Source organism: Talpa europaea (assembly GCF_964194135.1).
Source record: "Talpa europaea genome assembly, chromosome: 4".
NCBI classification, from domain to species: Eukaryota; Metazoa; Chordata; class Mammalia; order Eulipotyphla; family Talpidae; genus Talpa; species Talpa europaea.
Window position 1 is genome coordinate 109030628 of NC_140070.1, and position 25971 is coordinate 109056598.

Consider the following 25971-nt stretch of genomic DNA (forward strand, 5'->3'; position numbering starts at 1 on the left):
ATAGTGGGTTAAATAAAATATATTATAAAAACTAATTTTTCCTGCTTTTGAAGCTCTTCAATGTGGTTGCTAGGGAATTTAAATTATAAACATTGCTGACATGGTGCCTGGTATTATTATGCCACACTGGTCTTGATAATGGCACACTGTTTTAAGATTTTAAGATTAAAAGGATTGAAAGAATTAAAATTTAGACACCTGTGTTCATTGCCGAACAACTCTGTGCCAGTTCTGAAAAATTTTTTCTTTTTTAAAGATTTATTTATTTATGCATACAAGAACTGGGGTACAGGCCCGAGTAGTGGGGAGTGAGAGAATTCACCAGAGACAGAGTGGGGAACAGAACAGGCAGATCAACTGAAATACACTGCTGAGGGGAGCAGCGAGTGAGTCAGAAGAGGTCTGCTGCGCCATGAGGGTAGCTCCCTGACGGGGGCTTGAACTCGTGCTGCAGTGGCTGCAGATAGCTTGGTAGGTTGTGCCTTAACCCCTTGCAACACCAGGGAGGCCCTGAAACTTTTTTTCAACATGTAGTGAATGTTCATGAAAATCTTCTATTGCTGTTTATTCTTCTTGAGTAGGTATTATATTTGTAAGGTTATTAGCCTAGTATTTTGAACTCTCTTAATCACAGAGGTTGGCATAGGTACCAAAGGATTAAAGAACTAGCTCAGTGCCACATTTTCCTTACTATTTGGTGGTGATCAAACACTTCTAGAGACACCCACCCAAAACTATGAGAATCCTGCAAACATCACCACCTGTTGTAATAGCGCATGGGAGTGGGGCACTGGCTGTAGATTTCTCCTTCACAAAAGTTTCATGTGAGCCAAGGCAGAAAGCCGATTCAAACCTTCTCAGGCAGGTCTGGAGACTTGGTAGTCGGGAGAACCTGTCTCAACTGCAATTGTCTCAACTGCATCTACTGTCATCCCACAAGTCAACAGGCCAGTGCTGATAGGCTCTTTTTTAAAGGGAAGCCAGAAACCTGTTTGTTTATGTGAGGCAAATATACATTTTGAAAGCAAATTCTCTCTTTAAAAATAATCAGTAAACCAAACAAAACCTGGGCTTGCTCTAGTCCAGCCTGAGGAGCTGTGAGTCTGTGACTTTTACAATCTCTCCCCACTTGCACTTCTTTTCCTGAATGTTCCGCATGGCCTAATCTGACTTATATTCAATTTCTTCATTCCAAGTGAATCATCACTTGAGATTGTGTGAGAGGATCTGAGGTAAAAACTGTGCACTGTTAGGACAAAAAACAATTTTCTTCAATCGAATACCCACAAAGATTGTAAGTTAGGGAGGGCCTATGAGATTATTCAAGTGCAGGCTTGGGTCATTTCGTTGTGCTCAGTGTCACTGAAACTTTACAGCAGCCTTCTGAGAGGACTTTGTTGTCATTCCTGCTGCCTGTTCTCTGGCCCTAACTTCCAGGAGCAGGAGGGCAGTTAATACAGAACAGGGCACGGTGCTAGGTGTTCGATAAACAACTTCACCCTCACAACAGCTGTGGCGCAGATCCCCTCACTATGGAGGCTTTCATTTTTCTTCCCAACCTTCCCCCGCCATTTCCCACCCTCTACTGTGACATAGCTCTAATAGGCTCCTTTTATTTATTTATTTATTTTAACTTTTTTTTTTTTAAAGATTAATTTATTTATTTATACAAGCACTGGGTACAGTCAGAAGTGCGGGAGGGTGAGAGAATTCACCAGAGACAGAGCGGAGAGCAGAACAGGCAGACTGATGAAGTACACTGTTGAGGGGAGCAGCGGGCGGCAGGAGAGGCCTGCACACCATGTGGGACCCTCGCCCAGAGGCCAGGATCGAACCTGCACTGCTGAGGCTGTGGGCAGATTCGTAACCCAGCGCTCAACTGCTGTGCCACCGGGGAGGCCCTAGGCTCCTTTTTTTCTCAAACCTGTATTTCTCTTAAGTGTGTTTCCATATTCCTGCCCAAGGGTTACATCAGACCCGCCAATTGCAGTGAACTTCTTTTGTCTTTTTTTGTTTTTTTAAGATTTATTTATTTTTGCATACAAGAGCTGGAGTACAGGCCAGAGGTGTGGGAGTGAGAGGATTCACCAGAAACAGAGTGGGGAACAGAACAGGCAGACTGACTGAAACACTGCTGAGGGGAGCAGCGGGCGAGTCAGGAGAGGTCTGCTGTGCCTTGTGGGTTGTTCCCGGGCCTGCTGGGGGATCAAACTCATTCTACAGAGGCTGCAGATAGCCTCATAGTTTGTGTCTTAACCCCTTGTGCCACTGGAAGGCCCCTTCTCTTGTCTTTTTTAAGTCCTCTCAGGACCCTCTCTATCACTAATAAGCCCTCAGTACCCTTCACAACAGCAGGGCTTAAGTGAGCCTGTAGTCCTCGGGGCTATACAGCTTAGTGCCTAATGGAATGGGACTTGAACTCTGGAAGACCTGGATTTGAATTCTGGTCCTGATGGGTAACTTTTTTACATTTTTGAGTCACTTCTGAAATTGTAAAATATCTATCATTCTGAATTGTGGTGACTAAATGAGATAACACAGCTTTTTCACAAATATGTCTGTTGAACAATATTGTTAATAGATATATTTAAAAATCTCCTTTTAATTAGGTTTGAGAAATACTAGGTGACACAGGTAAGCAGATAGCAGCAGGGCATCTTGGAGCCTTTAAATGGATCATGATCCTTTGTGACTCTAAAAAGGCATTACAATACAGTCTATTTCCCACAATTAGGTATCCCTGGAATCTTTTGTGTATGTGCACATGCATGACTAGTGTTCTAAGGAACCAGAGGAAAGGTTGGATGCTCTCAATGAATAATAGGTATTGTTTTATCCTTATACCTTCTTGGGAGTAAAACATTATTATTCTTGGTGGACCATGTGTGGAGACACACTATGTCTTATCTGCCTTTGTTTCCAGGTCCTCTCTGGTCAAACTGCATTTACTTTTGGAAGGTGGACTTGATTCTGCCCTCAGAACTAAAATGCTGCTTTATTCATATCAGTTGCAAAGTTCCATCACGTTGTTGGTGCTGCGCCCTGTATAGACACTCACTGACTAGGTATCGAAATTATAGGTGGGAGGAGCCCCAGAAGCAAAGTGTCTAGTAGCCTGCACATGAAGATTTGATAGGCAGCACTGCACTTTGTGGTCACTGGATGTGGCCAAGGAGCCATGGACTCTAAGGCAGCATATCTGGGCTTTGGCAAAGACTCTAGCACTAACCACAACTGTGGCTGTGGACAACTCTTGGAAACTTGTGGCTGCCTGAGGATGACATCCCTTATCTGTCCTGATTCACAATGTTTGTGAGGGTCACCTAGGAAATCATGAAAGTGCTATGAAAAGAGAAAAAGTTTCATATTTACAAACCAAGGAATTAGGAGTTGTGAGATGCAAGTTTGAAATATATTAGATTTCAAATATATTAGGTGAAACTGATGTTGAGAAAAATTCCCCTCTCTCTGATTAAAAACTTGGAGAATGATACTTGTTTGAAGTTTGTTGCTATTTATTTTTTTAATAAAAACAATATATGATGAGTTGATGAAGTCAGGAATTTTTAACACCTGAATTATTTTACATATTATCATGGACTCATCTTTCATGAATCAATAATAGCAACCCTAAAACACTCAAAGAACTAAAAGTGAGTATTAAAAAACATTTCTCACTGGCTTTCTCCAGTCTTTTGTCAACATTTACATTAACAGCTTGGATGAAGGCACATTTATCTACCCTGCAACTGATACCTTGCTATAAGGGAGAGATAACAACATAGGTGACAGAATCAAGATTCAAATAGTTCTCTAGGTTGTATTGTAAAAGAAAAATTAGCAAAATCCAGTGTAATGGTCCTCAGTGAGGGTATCAGTGACTTGGGCTTAGAAGTTACTCTTGAAAAGTAATTAGTGTACTCTACTTGATTATGGCTTAATTATAGTTGCCAATATGATATAGCTATAAAAATTATACTAGCCCTTCATTATTTAATTTAATTTTTTTAAGATTTATTTATTTATGCATACAAGAGCTGGGGTACAGGCCAGAGATGTGGGAGGTGAGAGGATTCACCAGAGACAGAGTGGGGACAGAACAGGTTGATTGACCGAAGTACACTGCTGAGGGGAGCAGCAGGCAAGTCAGGAGAGGTCTACTGTGCCATGTGGGTTGCTCCCTCGCCAGCTGGGGATCGAACTCGTGCTGTGGCGGCTGTGGTTAGCTTCATAGGTTGCATCTTAACCCCTTGCGCCACCAGGGAGGCCCTAGTCCTTCATTATTTTAATAGAAGTCTATTCTGCAGAATGAAAGAAATAATAGTTTTGCTATCATCTATATTACTTAGGAAGACTCTTGAAAGTTATATTTAATTCTAAGATTTGTACAAGTATATTGGGGCGATACCTGCATATTACAATAAGAATGTTTTAAAAGACATTGGGAACAGTTCCCCCAAAAATAATCTTGGTGCTTGATGTGGCTGATGTGGAGAACAGAACAGAGGTTGCAAGATTTCAGTCTGATCTATTTCCCTCATGGGAAATCTTCCTACCTGAGGGGGCAGAATCTTGCCGTGATATCCCTCCAATGACATTTGCTTTATATAACTCCCTCCAGTTGAGAGTAGGCAGAACCTAAGCTAAGCTAATCACAGGGGAGATTTTCTAATCAGGAACATCCAGATAAGTGACTGGGTCCTTCCTGAAGTTAAAGATTTGAAGCATGAGAGGGATTTGATGCAAGGTAGGTTCAGTATGGCATGGAAGTCTCTCAGTAGTTGCTAAGAACCGTTACCTGAAAGTAGCTTCTGACTGATGACTAGTAAGAGAGTGGGGGTCTCTGTCCTAAAGCCACAAGCAATTGAACCTTTCCAACAATGACATGATCTTAAAAGAGGTCCTTGATCTCCAGAAGGAGCATAATCCAAATGATACCTTGTGTTCAATCTTGTGAAATGCTGACCATTGGACTCAGCTGTCCAGACTCTGAGTTTCTGGAAACTGGGAGATAATAATTTTATGTTATTTGAAATCAATAAACTGTTATTATGCAGCAATAGAAAACTAATACACCATCACAACAGAAGGTGGAACACTTCTCCATCAACAGAAGGTGGAACACTGCAAGACAGGGAGCAGCCTATGTTAATCAGACCATTCACACTCATCTGTGTAAAATTATTTCAATCATTTTTTCCCAAGAAAGGAATTCAAACCAAATAATCTCTATCCCCCTCCTGTTCAGTGATGCTTTTATTCCATTAATAACCTTTAATGGCATATTTCCTATGTCCTTGATCTGGGACAATTTATGGTTCCAGAAATAGTTCTTGTGAATCAACCCTTGCATCTCATTACCTTTTCATTCACACTTACTGCTCTTTTGCCATTAACCTCATCACACACTAGTTCTTGGTTCCACTTTTACTTACTAGGAAACACTTGTGAACACCTTGTTATAATAGTACCAATTGATTTTATGGGAATTCCTGTAACTGAGAGTGATAATATGGGTTTTGAGTCATACTGCTAAGGAGCTCTTACTCCAAGAATAAAGCATAAGGGGAAATTTAACAGAGTGAACTATTTGCATAATTATTTTGAGCATCTTCAAAACTCTTTGATATGCAAATGATAATCATTTATAAATATTATTAATAGTTATACCTATTTTAATAAAAAATAATAATGAATTCATAAGATTGTTGTGAGGAATAAAAGGCACCCAGGCAAGAGCTCACCTAAGGAAAGATTAGTTCTTATTGTTAAATGTTTACAAAATTGAAAGTGACTCAAGACATCCCTATTCAAAGGGCACTCTGTGGCATGAATGCAAGACCAAATATGTGAAATTATGGTTAACTGTGCTTGGTAATTAGTGATGACTAACACAAATTACTTCATCTGGCCAGACCAAACCAGATATAGAAGGTTGAGGAAAATGACTATACTAATGGGACCCATTAGCTAGAAACATTATCCTTGCATTAAGGAAAAGAACTTTGAGGCGTGGTACAGTTAGAGAAAAGAGAGCAAGAATTCGAGGAGTGTCTTCCCATTTGGCACGTAAGAGAACACAATTTGACTTGCTCAGATAAAAACGACAAAGGGTAGATTGTGAATAATGAATAGAAACTTGGTGTTATGATTGTAATTTTTTTTTCCAGAGGATAAAACATAATGAATTCTAGTCTCATAAAGGGACACAGAGATGTTGTCTGCCTAGCCATGATTCAAGGGACTAAACATTTGAAACCTACATAGAAATGTTAATTTAATCTACAAAGTTACAGCAACATTCTCACACATAGTAAATAAGACCTAACACATCACAGCCAAAAGGAACAACAACAAAATCATTACAATTTACAGAGGGTAATTGCTGTAGTGAGAGTAATGTTGTCTTGGTTAAAAAATAGTTATAATAGTGTGGTGAGAATCTTGGTTTTGTGTGAGTATAGGTGTTATGGCAACCCAAAACACGCATTCCAAAGGCTTTGAATCACACACCTCTGTTCCTGTGCATGGTGGGTACAAAATATTTCAGCTGGAGGAGAAACACATGAAAGGTGAACATAAGAATAAAAGATTAACAAAAAACAGAAAACGATCTTGCTCATAAGAACGTGCATTAGTGTGGGTGCTTCAGAGGCAATGAACACATAGGAACAAAGATAGGCAGATCCCATCTTCCTGGGGGCAGGGGCACAAGACTAAGAGGATCCCACCAAAAGATAATTTGAGAATAAACTGTTTAGCTGAAACTGTAACTTCTTTTTCCTGAAGAATTTGGCCAATCTTAATTCTGTCTCTGATGGCAACTATAAGAGCTACATATAAGAAAGGAGAAGTAAAATTATTTTCAAAGTGTCCTTTGTGTGCTAGTCATTCAAATATGTTTTTCTTTAAGTCCTCTGAACTAGCCACTCAGATATCCATTTTATACTGGAGGAAGCTGAGGCTCAGTGAAGTAAGGTATGCAAGGTCACATTACATAAGCATGAATGGAGAATGGTTGCATTGATTTGTGTGTGTGTGTGTGTGTGCACTCATGTGTGCGCACTTCTATGTATAGTTATTCTATCAAGTTAATCTTTGAATCATTTTGGTTTATATCCTAAAGTCCTTCTCCAATTGTATATATTACAAAAGTGATAGCTTTCTTTTTGGCCTGTATTTGACTTCAATTCCAACAACTTGAGCCCTGTAGAAAAAGCAAAATTTCCATCTAAGTCACTGGATCAATGACTTTTAGAAATAAAATTTAGAGTTTTGGCCAATCATATTTAGTTCTGAAAATTGTCAATGGTCAAGTCATTTCACAAGTCCAACCGGATTACTTTTTAATCTACTGAAATTTTGAACTTTATGTTACCCAAGATAATATTAATGCAACACATACCGAGTGCTCCAGATGTTTTAGGAACTGTGCTCAGAACTTCGTGTGCATTATCTCATTATTTTCTCACAGCAACACTAGAGGATAGTTATTGCCATTATTCTCATGGAGGAGAAAATTGGGTCATTAGGAATAAAGTGGATTGCCCAAAGTCATAAATCTGATTAAGTAGTAGAGGTTTGATTTGAACTTAGTTTTCTCATGGTGTGTCCCCTGAATTTAACTGCTATACTAGGTTATTTTCATGTGTTTTACAATCAGTCACATTTTTCACATGAGGAATCTAAACTTCAGTGAATTTAAATCATTTACCCAGATGACACTAACTAGTAAGTGACAGTGCAAGGAACAAAAGTGAGAGCTTCGAGAAGGCGGTGGGGCAGTCCATAAAAACCAGAGGCTCTGCTGACAGATGCAAATAGGGCTCTATGCAATGACTTTAGGCCATGGCCTCTGTCAAATGGCAGGTGAATAGTTCATTATTACTCCTAATCCAGGCTGCTTTTCTGTTTTTTGTGGCTAGAAAAAGACCATTAGGGCTGTGGTACATCTGGCTTCTGAACACAGAATTCTAGCGGGAAACAAGAGTGAGGAGCATCACTGTTTAGAGAGAATACACATCGGCATGAAGAGGCACAATCTCTGTGCTGCCGACTCAATTAATAGGTGGCGTCAGACCTGGGTCTTCACCTCATGGAATACAACCTGTTTCCATGATCAGCCTTTGCCTGGTATATTGCAACTCAAAACTGAAATAGTCCCCTCTCTCCTCCTGTGAACCTATTAGCAAATCATCGGCTAGCACTGACTAGAGGCTTGTTTGGTGCACAACATCTTATACTTCTCATTTAATCTTCACAGCTATTCTTTCAAGTATGTGTTATTAATGTTCCCTATGTGATGGGAACGGAGACTTAAGTTAAATTCTGAGGTCACACAGGGAATAGGTGTACTACCAGGAACCACATATAGTAGGTTTGAGATTCTGATGCTTTCATTGTTGCCAATGTTTGTACACTTACAAGATGACTGGATTTCACTTACCTTCCTCTTGTGGTATACATAGGGCTCCCGGCTCCCTCCTCTACCTTTCATTTCTAAGTAGATTTTACCTGGGATATATAAATATTTGGGAGAAATAAGAGACTTACTACATCAGAAAAAAAAATCATTGGGAACAATCAAATTATACCTGAGATGATTTGATCAAAATGAAAACATACACCATGATAAACCCTAACTGCACAAACAAAACCCTAACTGCACAAACATAAAATGATTGAATATTTGATTAAAAGAACGCCGATCAAAAGAGTATTATTTTTAGCCCAAACTTCAAATCCCATACCCTAGCTAGGTAGCCTCTGGAAATCAGAAGTAATCTAGAAAGGAATTTTAACAAGGTTCATGAAGTCAATTCGAGGAAGCAAAAACGTTACTATTCTTGCTCCACACTCTTCTGAAAGTTCCTTCCTGCCTTCCTTTCTTCCCTCCTCTCATTCCTCCTCCTCTCTCCTCCCCTGCTCTGCCTCTCCCTTTTCCTCCCTTCCCCTCTCTCTCCTTCCTCTCTCTCTTCCACAAGCCTTACTTATAATTAACAAGCAGGAAAAAAATTCTGTTGACCTTTTGATTGAATTGTTCCCAGTTGTAAGCCTGTCTTTCACTCTATCTTAATAAGCTCTTCATTAGGATGTGTTACTATATCGGCTGACATGGAAGCCAGCACATTCCCATCATCTTCAGCAGGAGATGGCTACAAGTCTTCCCAAGTCACCGAACCTCACCTTTCCCATAAAAAACCCTGCCCTAGCCCTTTGTTTTTAATTGACTCCTCAAATTTTGCTGCTGTGTTCTTTCTCAGTCTATCCCCACTGACGTAATTAAAATAACTTACATGTGATTGAAATAGTGTCCAATAAACAAACTTACTTCGTATTTTAAATTTTTTTACTTCTTATTGACACATGCAAATATAGCAATGCCAATTGCACTGAACTTTAATGTATAATTTAATGACTTATCAGCAATTAGTTTTGCTCATTTTTTTTATCTCATACAAAACTGTGCATTGCTTTACAGTAATTCACTTAGGCAGAATGTTTGTGAAATTAATTTATCTTGGTGTGTGCGTCAGTTCATTTTTTAAAAAATAGACTTTTAATTTTATTTTTATCTTTATTTTTTAATTGAGGTAGCATACACAATTTTTTACTAAGCTATAATTAGCATATAACTATATTACTTTCAGGTGTACAACATGATTCCATATTTGTATACTTGCAAAATTATCATTGCAATAAGTCTAACATCTGTCACCATAGGGAGATACAAATCACTGTTTTCTGATGAGAACTTTTAAGATTTATTCTCTTAGCAACTTTCAAATATTCTATATATTATTAATCTTAATCACCATGCTGTATATTACAGCCCCATAACTTATTTTATAACTAATAGAAATTTGTATCTTTAGACTCTTTTCACCCATTTGCCCAGCCCTCACCTCCTGTCTCTGACAAACACTGTTTTTTAAAAATTTTTATTTATTTATGCTCCATGACCAGGGAGCTAACCCACATGGCGCAGCAGACCTCTCCTGCCTCGCCCGCTCCCCTCAGCAGTGTATTTCAGTAGATCTGCCTGCTCTGCGTCCCACTCTGTCTCTGATGAGTCCTCTCACCCCCCCACCCCCGCACCTCTGGCCTACACCCTAGTACTTGTATGCATGATTAAGATTAATAATATATAGAATATTTGAAAGTTGCTAAGAGAATAAATCTTAAAAGTTCTCATCAGAAAACAGTGATTTGTATCTCCCTATGGTGACAGATGTTAGACTTATTGCAATGATAATTTTGCAAGTATACAAATATGGAATCATGTTGTACACCTGAAAGTAATATAGTTATATGCTAATTATAGCTTAGTAAAAAATTGTGTATGCTACCTCAATTAAAAAATAAAGATAAAAATAAAATTAAAAGTCTATTTTTTAAAAAATGAACTGACGCACACACCAAGATAAATTAATTTCACAAACATTCTGCCTAAGTGAATTACTGTAAAGCAATGCACAGTTTTGTATGAGATAAAAAAAAATGAGCAAAACTAATTGCTGATAAGTCATTAAATTATACATTAAAGTTCAGTGCAATTGGCATTGCTATATTTGCATGTGTCAATAAGAAGTAAAAAAATTTAAAATACGAAGTAAGTTTGTTTATTGGACACTATTTCAATCACATGTAAGTTATTTTAATTACGTCAGTGGGGATAGACTGAGAAAGAACACAGCAGCAAAATTTGAGGAGTCAATTAAAAACAAAGGGCTAGGAAAAGCAGTAATAAGAGGAAAATATATAGCAATAGAAGCTCACATCAAGAAACAAGAAAGAACGCAAAGAAACAACCTAATCTCGAAGCTCAAAGATCTAGAAAAAGAACAACAAAAAAACCCCAAAACCAGTAGAAGAAAAGAAATAATAAAAACCAAAGCAGAAATAAATGAAATTGAAACTAAAAAAACAATCCAAAAGATCAATGAAACCAAGAGCTGGTTCTTTGAAAAAAATCAATAAAATAGACAAACCCCTAGCCAGGCTCACAAAGGAAAAAAGGGAGAAAGCACAAATAAACAGGATCATCAATGAAAGAGGAGAAATCACAACGGACACAGCAGAAATCAAAAGAATAATCAGTAACTACTATGAACAGTTATATGGAAACAAGTTCAACAATCTAGAGGAGATGGACAAATTCCTACAACTCTACAATCACCCAAAGCTAGATAAAGAAGAAATAGAACACCTAAACAGACCAATTACAATTAGCGAAATTGAAATGGTAATAAAAAACCTCCCCAAAAACAAAAGCCCAGGACCTGATGGATTTACAAATGAATTCTACCAAACATTCAGAGACGAATTAGTGCCTATCCTTCACAAACTCTTCCAAAAAATTGAGAAGGAAGGGACAATACCAAACACGTTTTATGAAGCCAACATTACACTAATACCAAAACCGAACAAGGACAACACAAAAAAGGAAAACTACAGGCCAATCTCCCTAATGAACACTGATGCAAAAATCCTCAATAAAATTTTAGCTATCAGAATCCAACAATGTATCCATAAGATAATTCACCACGACCAAGTTGGATTCATTCCAGGGGCACAAGGATGGTTTAACATCCGAAAATCAATCAACGTTATCCAACACATCAACAAAAAGAAATATAAAAACCATATGATAATATCAATAGATGCTGAGAAAGCTTTCGACAAAGTGCAACACCCATTCATGATAAAAGCCCTTGAAATTCTTGGGATACAAGGAACATACCTCAACATCATAAAGGCCATCTATGACAAGCCAACAGCCCGTATCATTCTCAATGGTGAAAAGCTGAAAGCAATTCCATTAAGATCTGGAACAAGACAAGGATGTCCACTCTCACCATTGCTTTTCAATATAATACTGGAAGTCCTAGCCAGGGCAATAAGACAAGAGAAAGACATCCAAGGAATCCAAATAGGAAAAGAAGAAGTCAAACTATCACTATTTGCAGACGATATGATATTATATATAGAGAACCCCAAAAACTCCACAGAAAAGCTAATTCAACTCATCAATCAGTTCAGTAAAGTGGCAGGATACAAAATCAACACGCAAAAGTCAGTAGCCTTCCTATACACAAACAATAAATCTGAAGAAGAAGAAATCAAAAAGACCATCCCTTTTGTTATTGAAACAAAAAAAATCAAATATTTGGGAATAAATCTAACAAAAGAGGTAAAGGACCTATACAAAGAAAACTATAAAACACTGTTAAAAGAAATAGAAGAAGACACAAAGAAATGGAGAGACATCCCCTGCTCATGGATTGGAAGAATAAACATTATTAAAATGGCCATCCTTCCAAAAGCAATATACAGATTCAATGCTATTCCAATCAAAATTTCAATGTCATTCTTCAAAGAAATAGAACAATTATTGATGAAATTCATATGGAATCACAAAAAACCCCGAATAGCCAAAGCTCTCCTGAAAAAAAAAGAAGGGAATGGAGGCATCAGACTCCCAGACTTCAAACTATACTACAAAGCCATAATCATCAAAACTGCATGGTATTGGAACAAGAACAGACATACAGACCAATGGAATCGAATAGAAAATCCAGAAATAAACCCACAGATTTATGGTCAACTAATCTTTGACAAAGGAGCAAAGAATATGCATTGGAGCAAAGAAAGTTTGTTCAATAAATGGTGCTGGGAAAACTGGGTCGCTACATGCAAAAGAATGAAGCTTGACCACCACCTCACACCATACACAAAAATCAACTCAAAATGGATTAAAGAACTAGACATAAGACCTGAAACCATAAAATATATAGAAGGAAATATAGGCGAAACACTACGTGATTTGCACATCAAAGACATCTTTACAGACACATCACCCAAAGCAGTGATAGTGAAGGCAAAGATAAACAGCTGGGACTACATCAAATTAAAGAGCTTTTGCACAGCAAAAGAGACAATAACAAAAACAAAGAGAAACCCCACCAACTGGGAGAACATTTTTGCACCCAACACTAATGATAAAGGACTGATCACAAAAATCTGCAAAGAGCTGATGAGACTCAACAACAACAAAGAAAATAATCCAGTCAAAAAATGGGCAGAAGAGCTTAAAAGAAACTTCTCTGAAGAGGAAATGCAAATGGCCAACAGGCATATGAAAAAATGTTCAACATCACTTGTCATCAGGGAAATGCAAATCAAAACTACCATGAGATACCATCTTACACCAGTGAGAATGGCACATATTAAAAAAACTAGCAACAACAAATGTTGGCGAGGGTGTGGAGAAAAAGGAACTCTTCTGCACTGTTGGTGGGAGTGCAAACTGGTCCAACCACTGTGGAAAGCTGTGTGGAGATTTCTGGACCTACTAAACATAGAGCTTCCATATGATCCAGCAATTCCACTCCTAGGTATTTACCCAAAGGACACAGAAACATCAATTCCAAAGAACACCTGCACCCCTATGTTTATAGCAGCACTGTTTACAATAGCTAAGCTTTGGAAACAACCCAAATGCCCAAAAATAGATGACTGGATCAAGAAGATGTGGTACATATATACCATGGAATATTACTCAGCATTCAAAAAAGATAAACACATGCAATTTGCAGCAACATGGATGGCGCTGGAAGGGATCATGCTCAGCGAAATAAGCCAAAAAGAAAAAGAAAAATACCGGATGGTCTCACTCATAGCAGGAATCTAGAAAACTTAAATAAGGGACCAGGAAAATGAATAACTATAAGATAGTGAAAATCAAAATCAACAAAAAACTATGAACCAGAGACACTTTTAGGGGGGCGGGAGGGGAGGGATTGGGGTCAGAATGGGGGGGCTGCAATTGTATGGGGAATATAACAATAAAATTTATTTAAAAAATAAAAAATAAAAAAAAAAAAAAAAAAAAAAAAACAAAAACAAAGGGCTAGGGCAGGGTTTTTTATGGGAAAGGTGAGGTTCGGTGACTTGGGAAGACTTGTAGCCATCTCCTGCTGAAGATGATGGGAACGTGCTGGCTTCCATGTCAAAATCTTCTATTTTGTACATACTTGGGCTTTGGCAACACATTCCTGAGGTAACTTAGTAAAACAATATTGTAGGGTAAGGTAAAAAGTATCAGGCTTTTCTGCCCTCCTGCCATTAGGATAGATGAGGGAACCCTCCGTCCTGAATGCATGCCTGATGGGGGGGGCACCTGGAGTACGGTGCGGGCATGCGTAGATGGGATTCACCTGGGCTGAGACTGGGCTTTTAGGGGCAACGTCGTGGAGACTCCAGCAGAAGCTGAGAAAGAAGCAGAGGAGCAGAGAAGCAGAGCCATGAGAAGAGCAGAGAGAACGTGAGAGAAGGCGGGAGAGCCCAGAGTGAAGACTTGCTGGGGGCTGGGAGGCCTGCCAGGCTCCTGGGCCCCTAGAGCCCCTGCCTGCCTTGTACCTGGTAATCCCTATAAAAGCCTGCAAAAGCCACTGAGGGCTCCAGGACTCCTCCTTTACCCGGTCTGCTGGATCAGAAAACCTGCACTGTGTCTTTCCTGTCCTTACAAAAAAATATATATATATGACATAATATGTGAACTGGCTTATATAATTTATTTGAGTCTAATCTATAATTCACAAATAGAACCCCCCAAAGACTTATAGAATCAGAGAGGAAATGAGAAAAAAGCAACTCACCTGAAAATATGCTTAAAAAGAGTGAACATGTTTCTAAGTTACATTTAAACCTTATGAATAATCTAGAAACTCTGTGAACATTTTTGCCCTAGTGGGTGATAGTGCTGAGGAACAGTGGAAAGGAACTCTTAAATTTGTAATTACTTTACAGAACATTTAAGAAGACATTATTTCATATGAGCACAAGTATCCGTAAGACAAGTATTTCTAGTGTGTGGCAGAAGAGTAAATTGGGATTCTTTAGAGGTGAAATGATTCCCCTAAGCCACAGAGTTGATAACTAGCAGAGTGGAGAATTGAGCATGCCCATGACCTTGCCATTATGGTTCAGGATTACTTTCAACAAGTGTTATTAAAAATCTTGATTTAGCCCAGATTTCTTTATTAGAAAAAAATAATAAAAATAATACCATATTGAGGATGAAAAAATTTTCAAAGCATTAAGCCAAGAGATGTATTATAATGTGATCTAAATTAGCATCAAATTCAAGAGATTCCAAAATTGAAAGTGCTATAGAAACACAATAAAATCCTATTTTCCTGACATTCTGGCTCTGTAATCTGGACATGGGTGTTTAGCAGAACCAAAATAGTTGTATAATAGCAATGCCATTAATAACCAGAATTTCTCTGGTTCTTCCAACTACATGAAAATTCTAGTTTTTGAAATTTAAAAAGCATTATCATGAAACGTGTTTATAGAAAATGGAAACCAGAAAAAGGCTTTAAATAAATAAATCTATATTTTTCTTTTCCCCTGAAATCAAACCTCAAATCTTTACTCAATTCATAATAAATATTAACTCTATCTCACTACTAAAAGTAGAAGTATTTCAGTCTGTTATTTTCAGGGTAAATACCTATAAACTACTTTTTGTAAATCATGTCCACAGATATACTCTCCGAATTTATGTCATTCTACACTTTTAGAAAGAAGTGCACTGATTATACTTTCAGTCATTCTAAATCATATTATTATACAACAAAGTTGAATTTATATAAAGTTAGATACATAAGTGTGGATCATTTCTGTTCTGATTTTATCACTATCCTTCCTTAAATTCATATTAGCATTTTTTTTAAATTATACCTAAAGAAAGTAAATCTGATCCAAAACATGATGTATTTTATAAAAACTGAAGTGATACTGAGAGGCTATAGAACAGACAAGCCTGCCCATTCCTTTCTCCTCCTGTCTAATGCTTTAGTTCCATATGCCAGGGTAATAAAATGAGTCCTTGTTTCATTATTATATCATCTGACAGCTGTAAGCAATCAATCTGATTCAGCCAGTAGAAAGCACTTTTCTCTCTCATCCAAAACCCCTGCATGTAAAGTATGTGTTTCTTGGAACAAAATGAAAAGTTTACATGACAAAGAAAATAGCACAGTGGATTATAGCTAAGAACTCTGGGTGATTGGGTGGTGGCAGAGCCACTCTGGCTGCACCTGAGAGGGGAAACCCTATACAATGCAAATAATAATAGGGAGGTAAAACAATGGTACTTAAAAGAGTGATCTTTTATTTACTCTCTAGGAGGTGTTTGGTTACCGGACTCGGAATCTCCGCAGAGCCTTCTGGCTTGTAGCTTCTGTGCTGACCTGTGGTGCCCTACTGCTGGTATTCTACTGGAGGCCGCAGTGGAGGGTGTGGGCCAACTGTGTCCCATGCCCATTGCAAGAAGCAGATACCATTTTGCTAAGGACAACGGTGTGTGCTCTTCTGTGTTGAATTTGTGCGAAAAGAAATGACTGGCCAACATGTCAGAGGACAAATCCTCCTCTCTGTAGAGTTTTCCTGCCCCCTAAAAGAAGATGGTGAAACTATCTCTGCAATCTACCTGCCATTTCTTTTTTTTTTTAGATTTATTTTATTTATGCATACAAGAACTGGGGTTTAGGTCAGAGGTGCAGGGCATAAGAGGATTCACCAGAGTAGGGAGCAGAACAAGCAGATCTACTGAAATACACTGCTGAGGGGAGTAGCGGGTGAGAAAGGAGAGGTCTGCTGCACCATGTGGGTTAGCTCCCTGGTTGGGGATCGGACTCATGCTGCAGTGGCTGGTTATAGCTTGAGACCACTGAGACTTTAACCCCTGCACCACTAGGCAGGCCCCTACCTGCCATTTCTTATTTTGACCCAGGAGTGAAGGACATTTCCTCCATGTCAACCTGAGGAAATTTCTACCATGTCAGGCCAATTGTCAGTGCTCTTAGCTATTACATAAACAGCAGCTGTCAGAGTTATAACTCTTAAGACATCACCCAGGAATGATCATTCAGTTTTTCAAAAATATGTAGTTCAAGGGAAATTAGATATTTTAAATTTCAAGGTGTGATTTAATTTCTGTCAATCCTGTCAACTAATTGCCTGAGAAAAGTTCTTTGAAAAATGTTAGTCTACATACAACAAAAATACATCTTATGGGATCATCAATTTGACATGCAAAAGTTGACAAAACTATATTTAAATATTTATCCTCTTGCCTTATGCTTATTTTTATACACTTTTACTTGGAGGTAAATATTTTCTAGTACAGAAGTAATTCTTAGAGCCTTTCCCATCTGACTGTATAGATGAGTATTTGCTTCAAATACTGTCCTCCACTTGAGCTTCACAAACTCATTTGACCACCATATTAGATTGTATTTTTCTGGTGGCACTAATATTATATTCATGGAACATGGAGAAACTACTATATAAGTGACTCTAAGCTGATCACTTTTCATAGCACGGTTTATTTCTCCCAAGAACATGGTGAGTTACATGTTATTATTAACTTTGCTTTTTGGTTGAAAAACCTAAGATGTTAAATCATCTGTGCAAGTTCAATCAGGTGGTCTGCAGCCAGAGAAATCTGACTTAGAAACATATAACTTTTAATATGATTCTTTTAATATGATTCTTTACCACTTCTTGAGTGCTTATCCTAATAGAATTTGAAAAGTTGCTTAATAAATGCTAATTCCTGGGAAAAAATAAAGAGAGCTAATAGTGATTTTCTGGATAAAAGCTTTGCTGCAAACTGTATCATTTTCTTTATTCATTAGTGTAAGTGGGTCTTAAGTTTTAATGCAAATCATAATTACCTGAAATGTCCCTTAAAACACAGACTGCTGACTGCATCCCCAGAATTTCTGATTTAGTAGGTTTGGGGTGGAGCTAAGTATTTGCATTTTTAGCAAGTTCCAATATAATGTCAAAGCTCTTGTCTGTAGCCCAAACTTCCAGAATCACTGGTCTAGTACTTGGCAGCTATTTGGTTGATTGAGTACATTTTTGAATAAAATTTGAGAATTTCATATACTGGATTGTCTTTTCTAGGATGAATTTCAAAGATACATGAGAAAAAAAGTGACCTGCCTCTACTTATCCACACTGAAGTTTCCTATAAGCAGGAATCCAGAAGAACCCCTGTTGGCTGACCGCCACTCCGTCATAAACCATGCTGTATTGAAGCCAGAATTAAAAGTAAGTGATTTTTTTTAAAGAATGCAATGTTATGGCATGTTTTGCTAAAAAAAGAGAAGAATGTATTGGATAAAATCTCTGACCATCACACTGCTGGGCTGGGAGTTATAGCCATGTGTCAAGGAAAGTGAGAGCTTTGTGGGGAACTGTATTAGACAACCCCCACTTTCCCTGATGGTTTTTTTTTAAGATTTATTTGTGCATACAAGAGTGGGGGTATAGGCCAGAGATATGGGAGGTGAGAGGATTCACCAGAGACAGAGTGGGGAACAGAATAGGCAGACTGACCGAAGTACACTGAGGGGAGCAGCGGGCGAGACAGGAGAGGTCCACTGCGCCATGTGGGTTGCTCCCTGGCCAGCCAGGGATCGAACTCGTGCTGCAGAGGCTGCAGACTGCTTCACAGATTGCATCCTAACCCCTTGTAAATGTGTAACATGTGTTCTATCACATTTGTAATTGCAGCTGCGATGCATCCAAGTGCAGAAAATTAGGTATGTTTGGGACAACTTGGAGAAGAGGTTTCAGAAAGTTGGGTAAGTCCTACTTATTTCCATTACTGTAGTATAAAAGGGAAGGGCACCAATTTGTCCAGTGCTCTGTACTGAAGTATGATTCCTGTTCTGACCATATCCTAGGTTGCTGGAAGATAGCAACTCGTGCTATGACATCCATCATACATTTGGATTGGGTCTGACTAGTGAAGAGCAGGAGATCAGGTAGGGTTTGTGTACTAGCTGAGAGTGAACTCTGTCAGCAGAAATGGAAGTATCAAATGACTTATCATCAGTGAATTGTTGGCCTAATGCTCATCTTCTTCATATAATTTCAGCTCATTTACTGTCATTGGAGACATTCTAAATTGTTCTTGTCTTAGAAAAGCTTATTAAAAAGAAAAAACTGAAAGAACACTGCAATCAAATAACATTTGATCTTTTTTCCTCAGGATTGTAGAACAGTCTTTCTGCATTGTCTTTTTTATTCTTTCCTCAAAAAAATCTCTTCATGAATCATTTCATAAACATCAGCTTCTTAATCCTCCAAATCCTCTGAGAGGTGAAAATGACAATATTATGATAGCATTTTACTATGGAGAACAGCCTGGTGATAAAGAGCTTGTTTGCTCAGCTACTTGTGTCTTTCACCACCATATTTATAGCACCTAGAACAGTGCCTGATTCATGGTAGGCACTCAATAGCTATTTGTGGAATGAATGAATAAATAAAAGCACTCATTCATCTATTAGCTAAATGTCTCTAGTATGCCATGCACTTTGCCGAGCACTGTGGATCTAAGGACATTTAGGACTGTCATTGTCCCAGAGATATTCACTGACCAGGGAGCAAAAGAGACAGAGAATAGTACATTATGGTAGCACCAGTAAGTCTAAATCCTGGGTTCCTTGGATCTATAGATGCACATAGATGAGGAAATGCTTGTGCTGCTCCTTAACTCATGGTCATCTAAAGAGCCTCTTTCCATCATCTATAATTTGAAGTAGTGAAGCCTCGTGAATCTGAAAGGAAATCATTGAAAACCTTCCCCAGAATCTTAACAGTTGCCTTCAATTCTTTCCCAGTTGTAGGAATATAAGCTACTCCACCTTCTTCAGTTAGTCAGAAATACCAATTCTCCAGTGAAGAAGCAATATTTTACTTGAAATACTGGTTCTTGGGTTCTAACCCATAATTCTGATTTAGTAGGTAGGATTGAGGGGTAGTGGTGAGAGAAAACAACTGCACTTTTAGCAAATACCTCCATAATTCTTATGCACACCAAGTCTGAGAATTATTGATCTGTGGTTGTTTTTAAGTTTTCCTTCTGCCTGACATTATGACAAATGAACCAGACAGCTAGACTAGAACAATATTGCAGAATGCCTTAGAAATGCTATCATTATATGATTTCATATAATGCTTAATACATTGAAATACAAAAAGTTTTCAAAGGCATTAAAAACATATTGGCTTAATAGCATTAAGCACAAGAAATTTAAGGGATTGATATAGGGCATTTAGGAAATCTAGTTGATAAATGAAGATACACTCTGTCTAAGAAACCATTTCCCAAGGAAAGATTTCCCATCTGAGTAGCTCCCTCACATTTGTCCTTATTTATCAAGTGACAAGCTTTAATAAACATCATACATAATTAAATTTAAATTTGGTCTACATAATAAAGAACTTTACAATCTAGTCAACAGACAAAGAGAATAAAGGAAACAATTTACTTATAAACATAGACATATTTTATTTTGTGGGCTTATCTATTTAGAAGATAAAGTAAGTTGAATATGGGATATTTTCCCTTTTTTAGTGTAATATCAAGGTCTTTTAAAAAAATTAAATGTGATTGATTATTTGAGTGCTACCAGTTTACTAAACAGATTTGTGCTTTCTTGCATGCAAAGCAAAGGCATGATACTATTTACAACAGACAGAAATAAGATATAGAAATAACCTAAGTGTTCATTGGCAGAAATTGTTCATGGATAAAAAAGATATGATATATGTATGTATTATATATGTATACACATATACACATAGATCATATAGATACACACATATGTAAAGATGAATCTTGCCATTTGCAATAACATGAATGGACTTTGAAGGTATTAATGCTAAGTGAAATAAATCAAACTGATAAAGACAAATACTGTATGATTTTTTCATATTGTGGAAGATAAACAAAGTGAATGAACAAACAAAAGAAATCAAAAGCAAAGTCTTGGATACAGAGACCAGGTTGGTGGTCACCAGAGGAGGGCATTGGTGGTTGGTACAATGGGTAAATGGGATCAATTGGTGCATGTTAGTGGATAGAAACTAGACTTTTCATAGAGAATATGATACAGTGGATATAGAGTCAAATTCTGTGCTATGCACCTAAAATGTAAGGGAGTAACAATGTTACTTCAACAAAATTAATTAAAAAAAATAAAGACCAAGGGCATAACGTAAGTAATAAAGGAAAGGAAATACTCAAAATCTTTGGTGAAAGAAAACCAGAGTGTCTATGTACAGCCTTCTCCTTTGGCTTCCTAGCAACCAGTACAGTGGAAAAATGCTTGAATTTATACGTTTCACTTTTTAGTAGCAAAAAGCAAATCAAGACATCAGGAGAGATAACTTTACCCTGGAGAGAAATTCTCAGAGAGAACAAGAAATAAAGCAGGAGAACCAAGCCAGGCAGTTCCCTCCTCCTATCCTCACTTATTCCTGAATTGAATGCAACTTCCCATCTTACTGTCTTACAGGGGTCTACAGACAAGGCAATTTTCTTATCTCATGGAAAAAGCACACTATGGAAAAAAGCATGCCTCCTCACCCCACATCCATCTAAGTAGTCATCTTATTAACACTTTTAAGTCAAGTGTCTCCTCATCTTCCTTTCCCACAGCCCACCCTGCTCTTAACTTCCTTGTTAAGCCTCCTGAAAATAGAAAGGAAACCTGGCAGGAGAGATGCAGGCACCTCTTAACTGGGGGTTAGCTGCAGACTGCCACCTATTGGTTACCCATTTCCTTAGAAGAAAAAGAGGTTTGATAGGTAGGAGCTGACAATTTTTACAATATGAATATTCCACTCCTGATTTCAAGTGACCCATGTGACATCACTGAAGGTGGAGTTGGGAAGACTGGCTCACACTCAGGTCTGTGACACGGCAGGGCCCAGACTTAATTCTCAACTTCTGTCATGCCTTTGAAAAAACTGCATCCTTGTTCTGCCACAACAAAGAAATTCAGATGACAGGCAACAAAAGAGAGTAGGTTTGTCATCAATGTTCACTTCCAAGATGGTAGAAGCTGTTCCAGGAGAAGAGAGAATATTGGAAGAGTGAGAAAGAGTAAGCAAGGAGAGTGGAGAGAGAAAAAGATTAGGACTGTATTAAACTCAACTCCTTAAGGAGCAAAAGTCAGAAAAGAAATCATGCTTATATGCCATGAAGTTTGAAAGTGCCATCCCTAGAAGACAATCCCAATGTAGACCCTTGCCCATCATTTCAGATCTATGAGAAAGGAGCAAGACAGGATTGGTTGGAGTAGAAGAGAGAGGCTTTACTCATTCTTTCTGGAAGCCATAAGATTGTCTCAACTCAGTTTTCAGTTAGAAGTTCATAAGTTACTCTGAAATATAACAGCTTGCTCTGGGCATTTAAGAAAAATTAAATGAATCACTGAAAACAATATTCTCTATAGTAAATTGGATTTGTTGGGTCCATGGTTCCTTGGTGCACTGTAAGTCTAAAATCACTTAACTCCAATGCCCTATCATAGAGCAAAGTTCTATGGTGCACCAGTAAGTCTAAATCCTGGGTTCCTTGGTGAGGTCCTGACTGGGGTTTCTCCCCCATCCCAGTGTCCTCCTGGTGCTCTGCTTTCCAGATCCTCATGCCTAGAAATGCTCCAGGCACTTCCTCCAGAAAGCTGTCTGCAAGCCCCTCACTTAGTTTCTACACATGAAATCCTGTAAGAACCTTTTTCTGAGACTCTATCTGGAAAAAAGACTTTAGAAAATGAAAGAAATGGATAGGTCACAGGAAAGGACTAATGTGAAAAACTAAAATGACTTTATGTTATTGGTAAAATGAAGCTTCCTGGTATAAATATTCCATTGAAGAAGAGAAGCTGGTATGAGCACTGCTAAAATATAGCTCCCCCAGAAAACAATTTCTTAAAAGGATGCCAATCTTGTTGTTATTTATTAACTGTTCCCAAATTTTAGCAATTGAATGCCATAGCCTATGTATCTGTGAATTTTTTAGATCTCCCTTCCTTTATAAAGGAGGAATGCTAGAGGGGTAGGGGACTGGCCAGCGAAGTCATCTGGGAACTTTTTCAAACTCTAAATCTATTTCCTAGAAATTCGAGTGCACATAAGTGGGTCATGCAGTGTCTTCTGGCTTAGTGTTAACTGTTTGGAAAAATTAGTCTCCTTCTCTGCCTAAGGACTATTGACAGCTTCATGGGATGGAGGCAAAGTGGTCAGTGTGGTCTGCACTTTTTCAGTCTTTTTGGAGCGGGATCTTCTGCCTCCAAAGCAATTGTTCCCCTAATGAATATTGGCAAATTGATTTAATTTTATTCAGCCTTTTATATCCAGGGGAGGTCACCTGAAATAAATCTAGGGTCTTTTTTCCCTGCCAGTTAGTCAGGTATTTAAAGTCTGGGCATGAATTCTCTTTTGTTCCTTGATTTTTCCTTATGTGACTCACTCTTGAATCTCATGTTCCTTCTGATTGCTCCACCATTGGTTTATGTCCCTGAAAGTTTTGCTTGACTTGTGCTGAAATTGAAACGAGTACACAATCTCTAAAACATTGCTGCTTAGGCAAGAAATAGTGGAGAAATCGAAGTAGCCCAGGGTATGCCTGGCTATGCTTCATATTTGATGCTGTTGAACCCTAACGAGGTCTCCAGGCAAGTTTTAATTTATGGGATGTCAGTCCTCAGGGCAGTTGAGGTGCTCTCTCCTACCAGTAATATTAGAAACCATCTGACAAGAAAGGGAAAGCTGAGGGCACTTGGCAGACTCCTTTCTAAATGGATTTTCACAGTCTGGCTATGAATTACGTTTTCAGTCTTGTTAGGGGAGACAATATTCCAGATGTGAGTCACAAAGGTCCCCATTAATTAATTCCAATATTTAGAGAACATACTTAGTATCACACACTGTGCCCCTAGAAGCAGAAAAACAGCTGAAAACCTTCATTCCTATCATGAAGAGCTTCAAGGAAATTTGAGGAGTAAGATATGTAAACCATATGTTATACTGCACATGTGTAACCATATGTAACCATATGTTATACTGTAGTTCAAAGAAATATGTGCTGTTTAAAAAAGGATTGTTGGAGAAAAATAGTTAATTGTACCTGCTGGAATAAGGAAGATTTCAAAGGTAGCAGGCACTTACTGAGAACTTGTCATGTCCTAGGCCCTCTGCTAATAAATGATTTACATCTTAATCTCATGCTACTGATAGCAATTAGGCATGCATTATCAAATCCATTTTATAGATAAGAGTACCAAGGCTCCTCCCTCCATGAATTCATAGCAATTAGGCATGCATTATCAAATCTATTTTATAGATAAGGGTACCAAGACTCTTCCCTCCATGAATTCATTTATCCAACACAGAATTCTTGAGTGTGTTGCCTCTATTTTAAACATTCAGGATATATCAGTGTCCCCTGCAAGCTTATATTGTATTGGCTGGTACAGCCTATCATTTGCATGTTTAATAACGTAAAAGATAAAGTACAATTCACATTATTAAATGCACCAGAAAGAAAATGGGGTAGATTACAGAGATAAAAGGAATGTGATTTAAGAGGTAGGTAGCTATTTTAAACAGAATTATTGGGGAAGGATCCAATAAAGAGGTGTTATTTGAGCACAGATCTCAATGAAATGAGGGAGCAGCCAGGCAAAGATGTGGGGATATTGGTTCCTGGCTTAAGGAACAAACACAAAGATCAAATGTTAGCTATTTTGCATCTCAGATTTCTTATTCACAAGATTCTGTGGTGATACTTGGTTCTTAGAGGCTGACTAAGTATTTACAAAGTGTTTTATAAGAATTTTGTAAATTGTAAAATGCTACATAGGGTTTCTTATTGTAATGCACAGTTTGGATGTACCAGGGGCTAGCCATGGAGATTATACATCACCTTCCAGTTTGTTAGCTAAGTCATTCATGCACTCATTGAGTTCATATGCTCAGGGGCTGATCCAGCTGCTGGAGAACTAGCATACCAAGGTATGATAGACATGATCTCTAACATGAAGAACCAGCTAGAATGCCTGCCAATTCTAGGAATTCTGTCTTCTTAGCTGCTCTTAAAATATAATCAAATTATTTTAAAAGTAACTCCAAATGCCTTTCTAACTTCAAATTTGACCTATTTTGAAAGGATTGCTAACATTTTCTTGAGTTGTACGGTATTTAAGATATTTTTTAACCTGAAAAACAACTTATTGCTCATGCACTGACTTTCATTTAAAAAGTATACTAGTATTTTAGGAACTGCACACTCATTTTGGATTGAAGGTACAAAATCCCTAAGGGGAAGAGAAGTGGCCTCTGCTAATTCGTCCTGTAGTCACCCAGCAACTGTGCTCATGACACTAATTAAGACCATTTTCCTACAGAAGATTAGTGTGCGGGCCCAATGCCATTGAGGTAGAAATTCAACCCATATGGAAGCTTCTTGTTAAACAGGTAACTATTTCCTTTGTTTCTTTGAAAAATAAATATGGCCCTGCCTTTACATTTTACTTCCTAGTTCTCAGGGTAACCTTGACAACACACATGAATACTTTGCTATAAACATAATCTGCTTTTCATGCAACCTCTTTTTACTATTCCTGCTTTGCTTAGTCTGTATTTTGCATGTATATCGAGGTTTTCTTTCTTTTTATAATTTCAAAATATATATTTTTTATTCCAGGATTTCTAAGTGTTCCTTTTCAACAGCTACATGTTTTAAATTTAAAATTGTTTTGAAAATTTCTTTGCAGGGTGAAGGACAGATTCCTGTTTCATAATCTCATCTCTCTTTGTTTTCTTAAGTTTTTAATGGAAGTTGCAGTGATGGTATGATGGTGCAGTGTTATTTCTAATTTATCTCTTTGAGGATTTCAAACACATTATTTTGGTCTTTTTCATGTTTCTCTGTTATTTCTATTTTCTTACAGATGACTTCTTTCTTTGTTAGTAGGTTTGTTTTTTCCTTGAAGACTATTTTCTTTGTGTGTTTTGAAGTTATTATTACTTTTGGGAAAGTCAACTAAAGTGGGACTTCCCCTCTGTTTTTCTTTTCTTTCTGTGCTCAGT

At 37.8% G+C, this 25971-nt stretch overlaps 1 protein-coding gene across 1 annotated transcript in view; it reads left to right on the forward strand.

The window, feature by feature from the left end:
- The window catches only part of ATP13A5 (ATPase 13A5), a gene marked incomplete at both ends in the record, with an annotated part of 96935 nt that overhangs the window by 1770 nt on the left and 69194 nt on the right, over positions 1-25971 (forward strand). The window contains 5 exons of the mRNA XM_084232214.1: positions 16198-16371; positions 17986-18132; positions 18598-18668; positions 18771-18851; positions 25287-25356. Coding sequence (XP_084088340.1) covers positions 16198-16371; positions 17986-18132; positions 18598-18668; positions 18771-18851; positions 25287-25356 — 543 coding nt within the window. The remainder of the gene's footprint in view (positions 1-16197; positions 16372-17985; positions 18133-18597; positions 18669-18770; positions 18852-25286; positions 25357-25971) is intronic.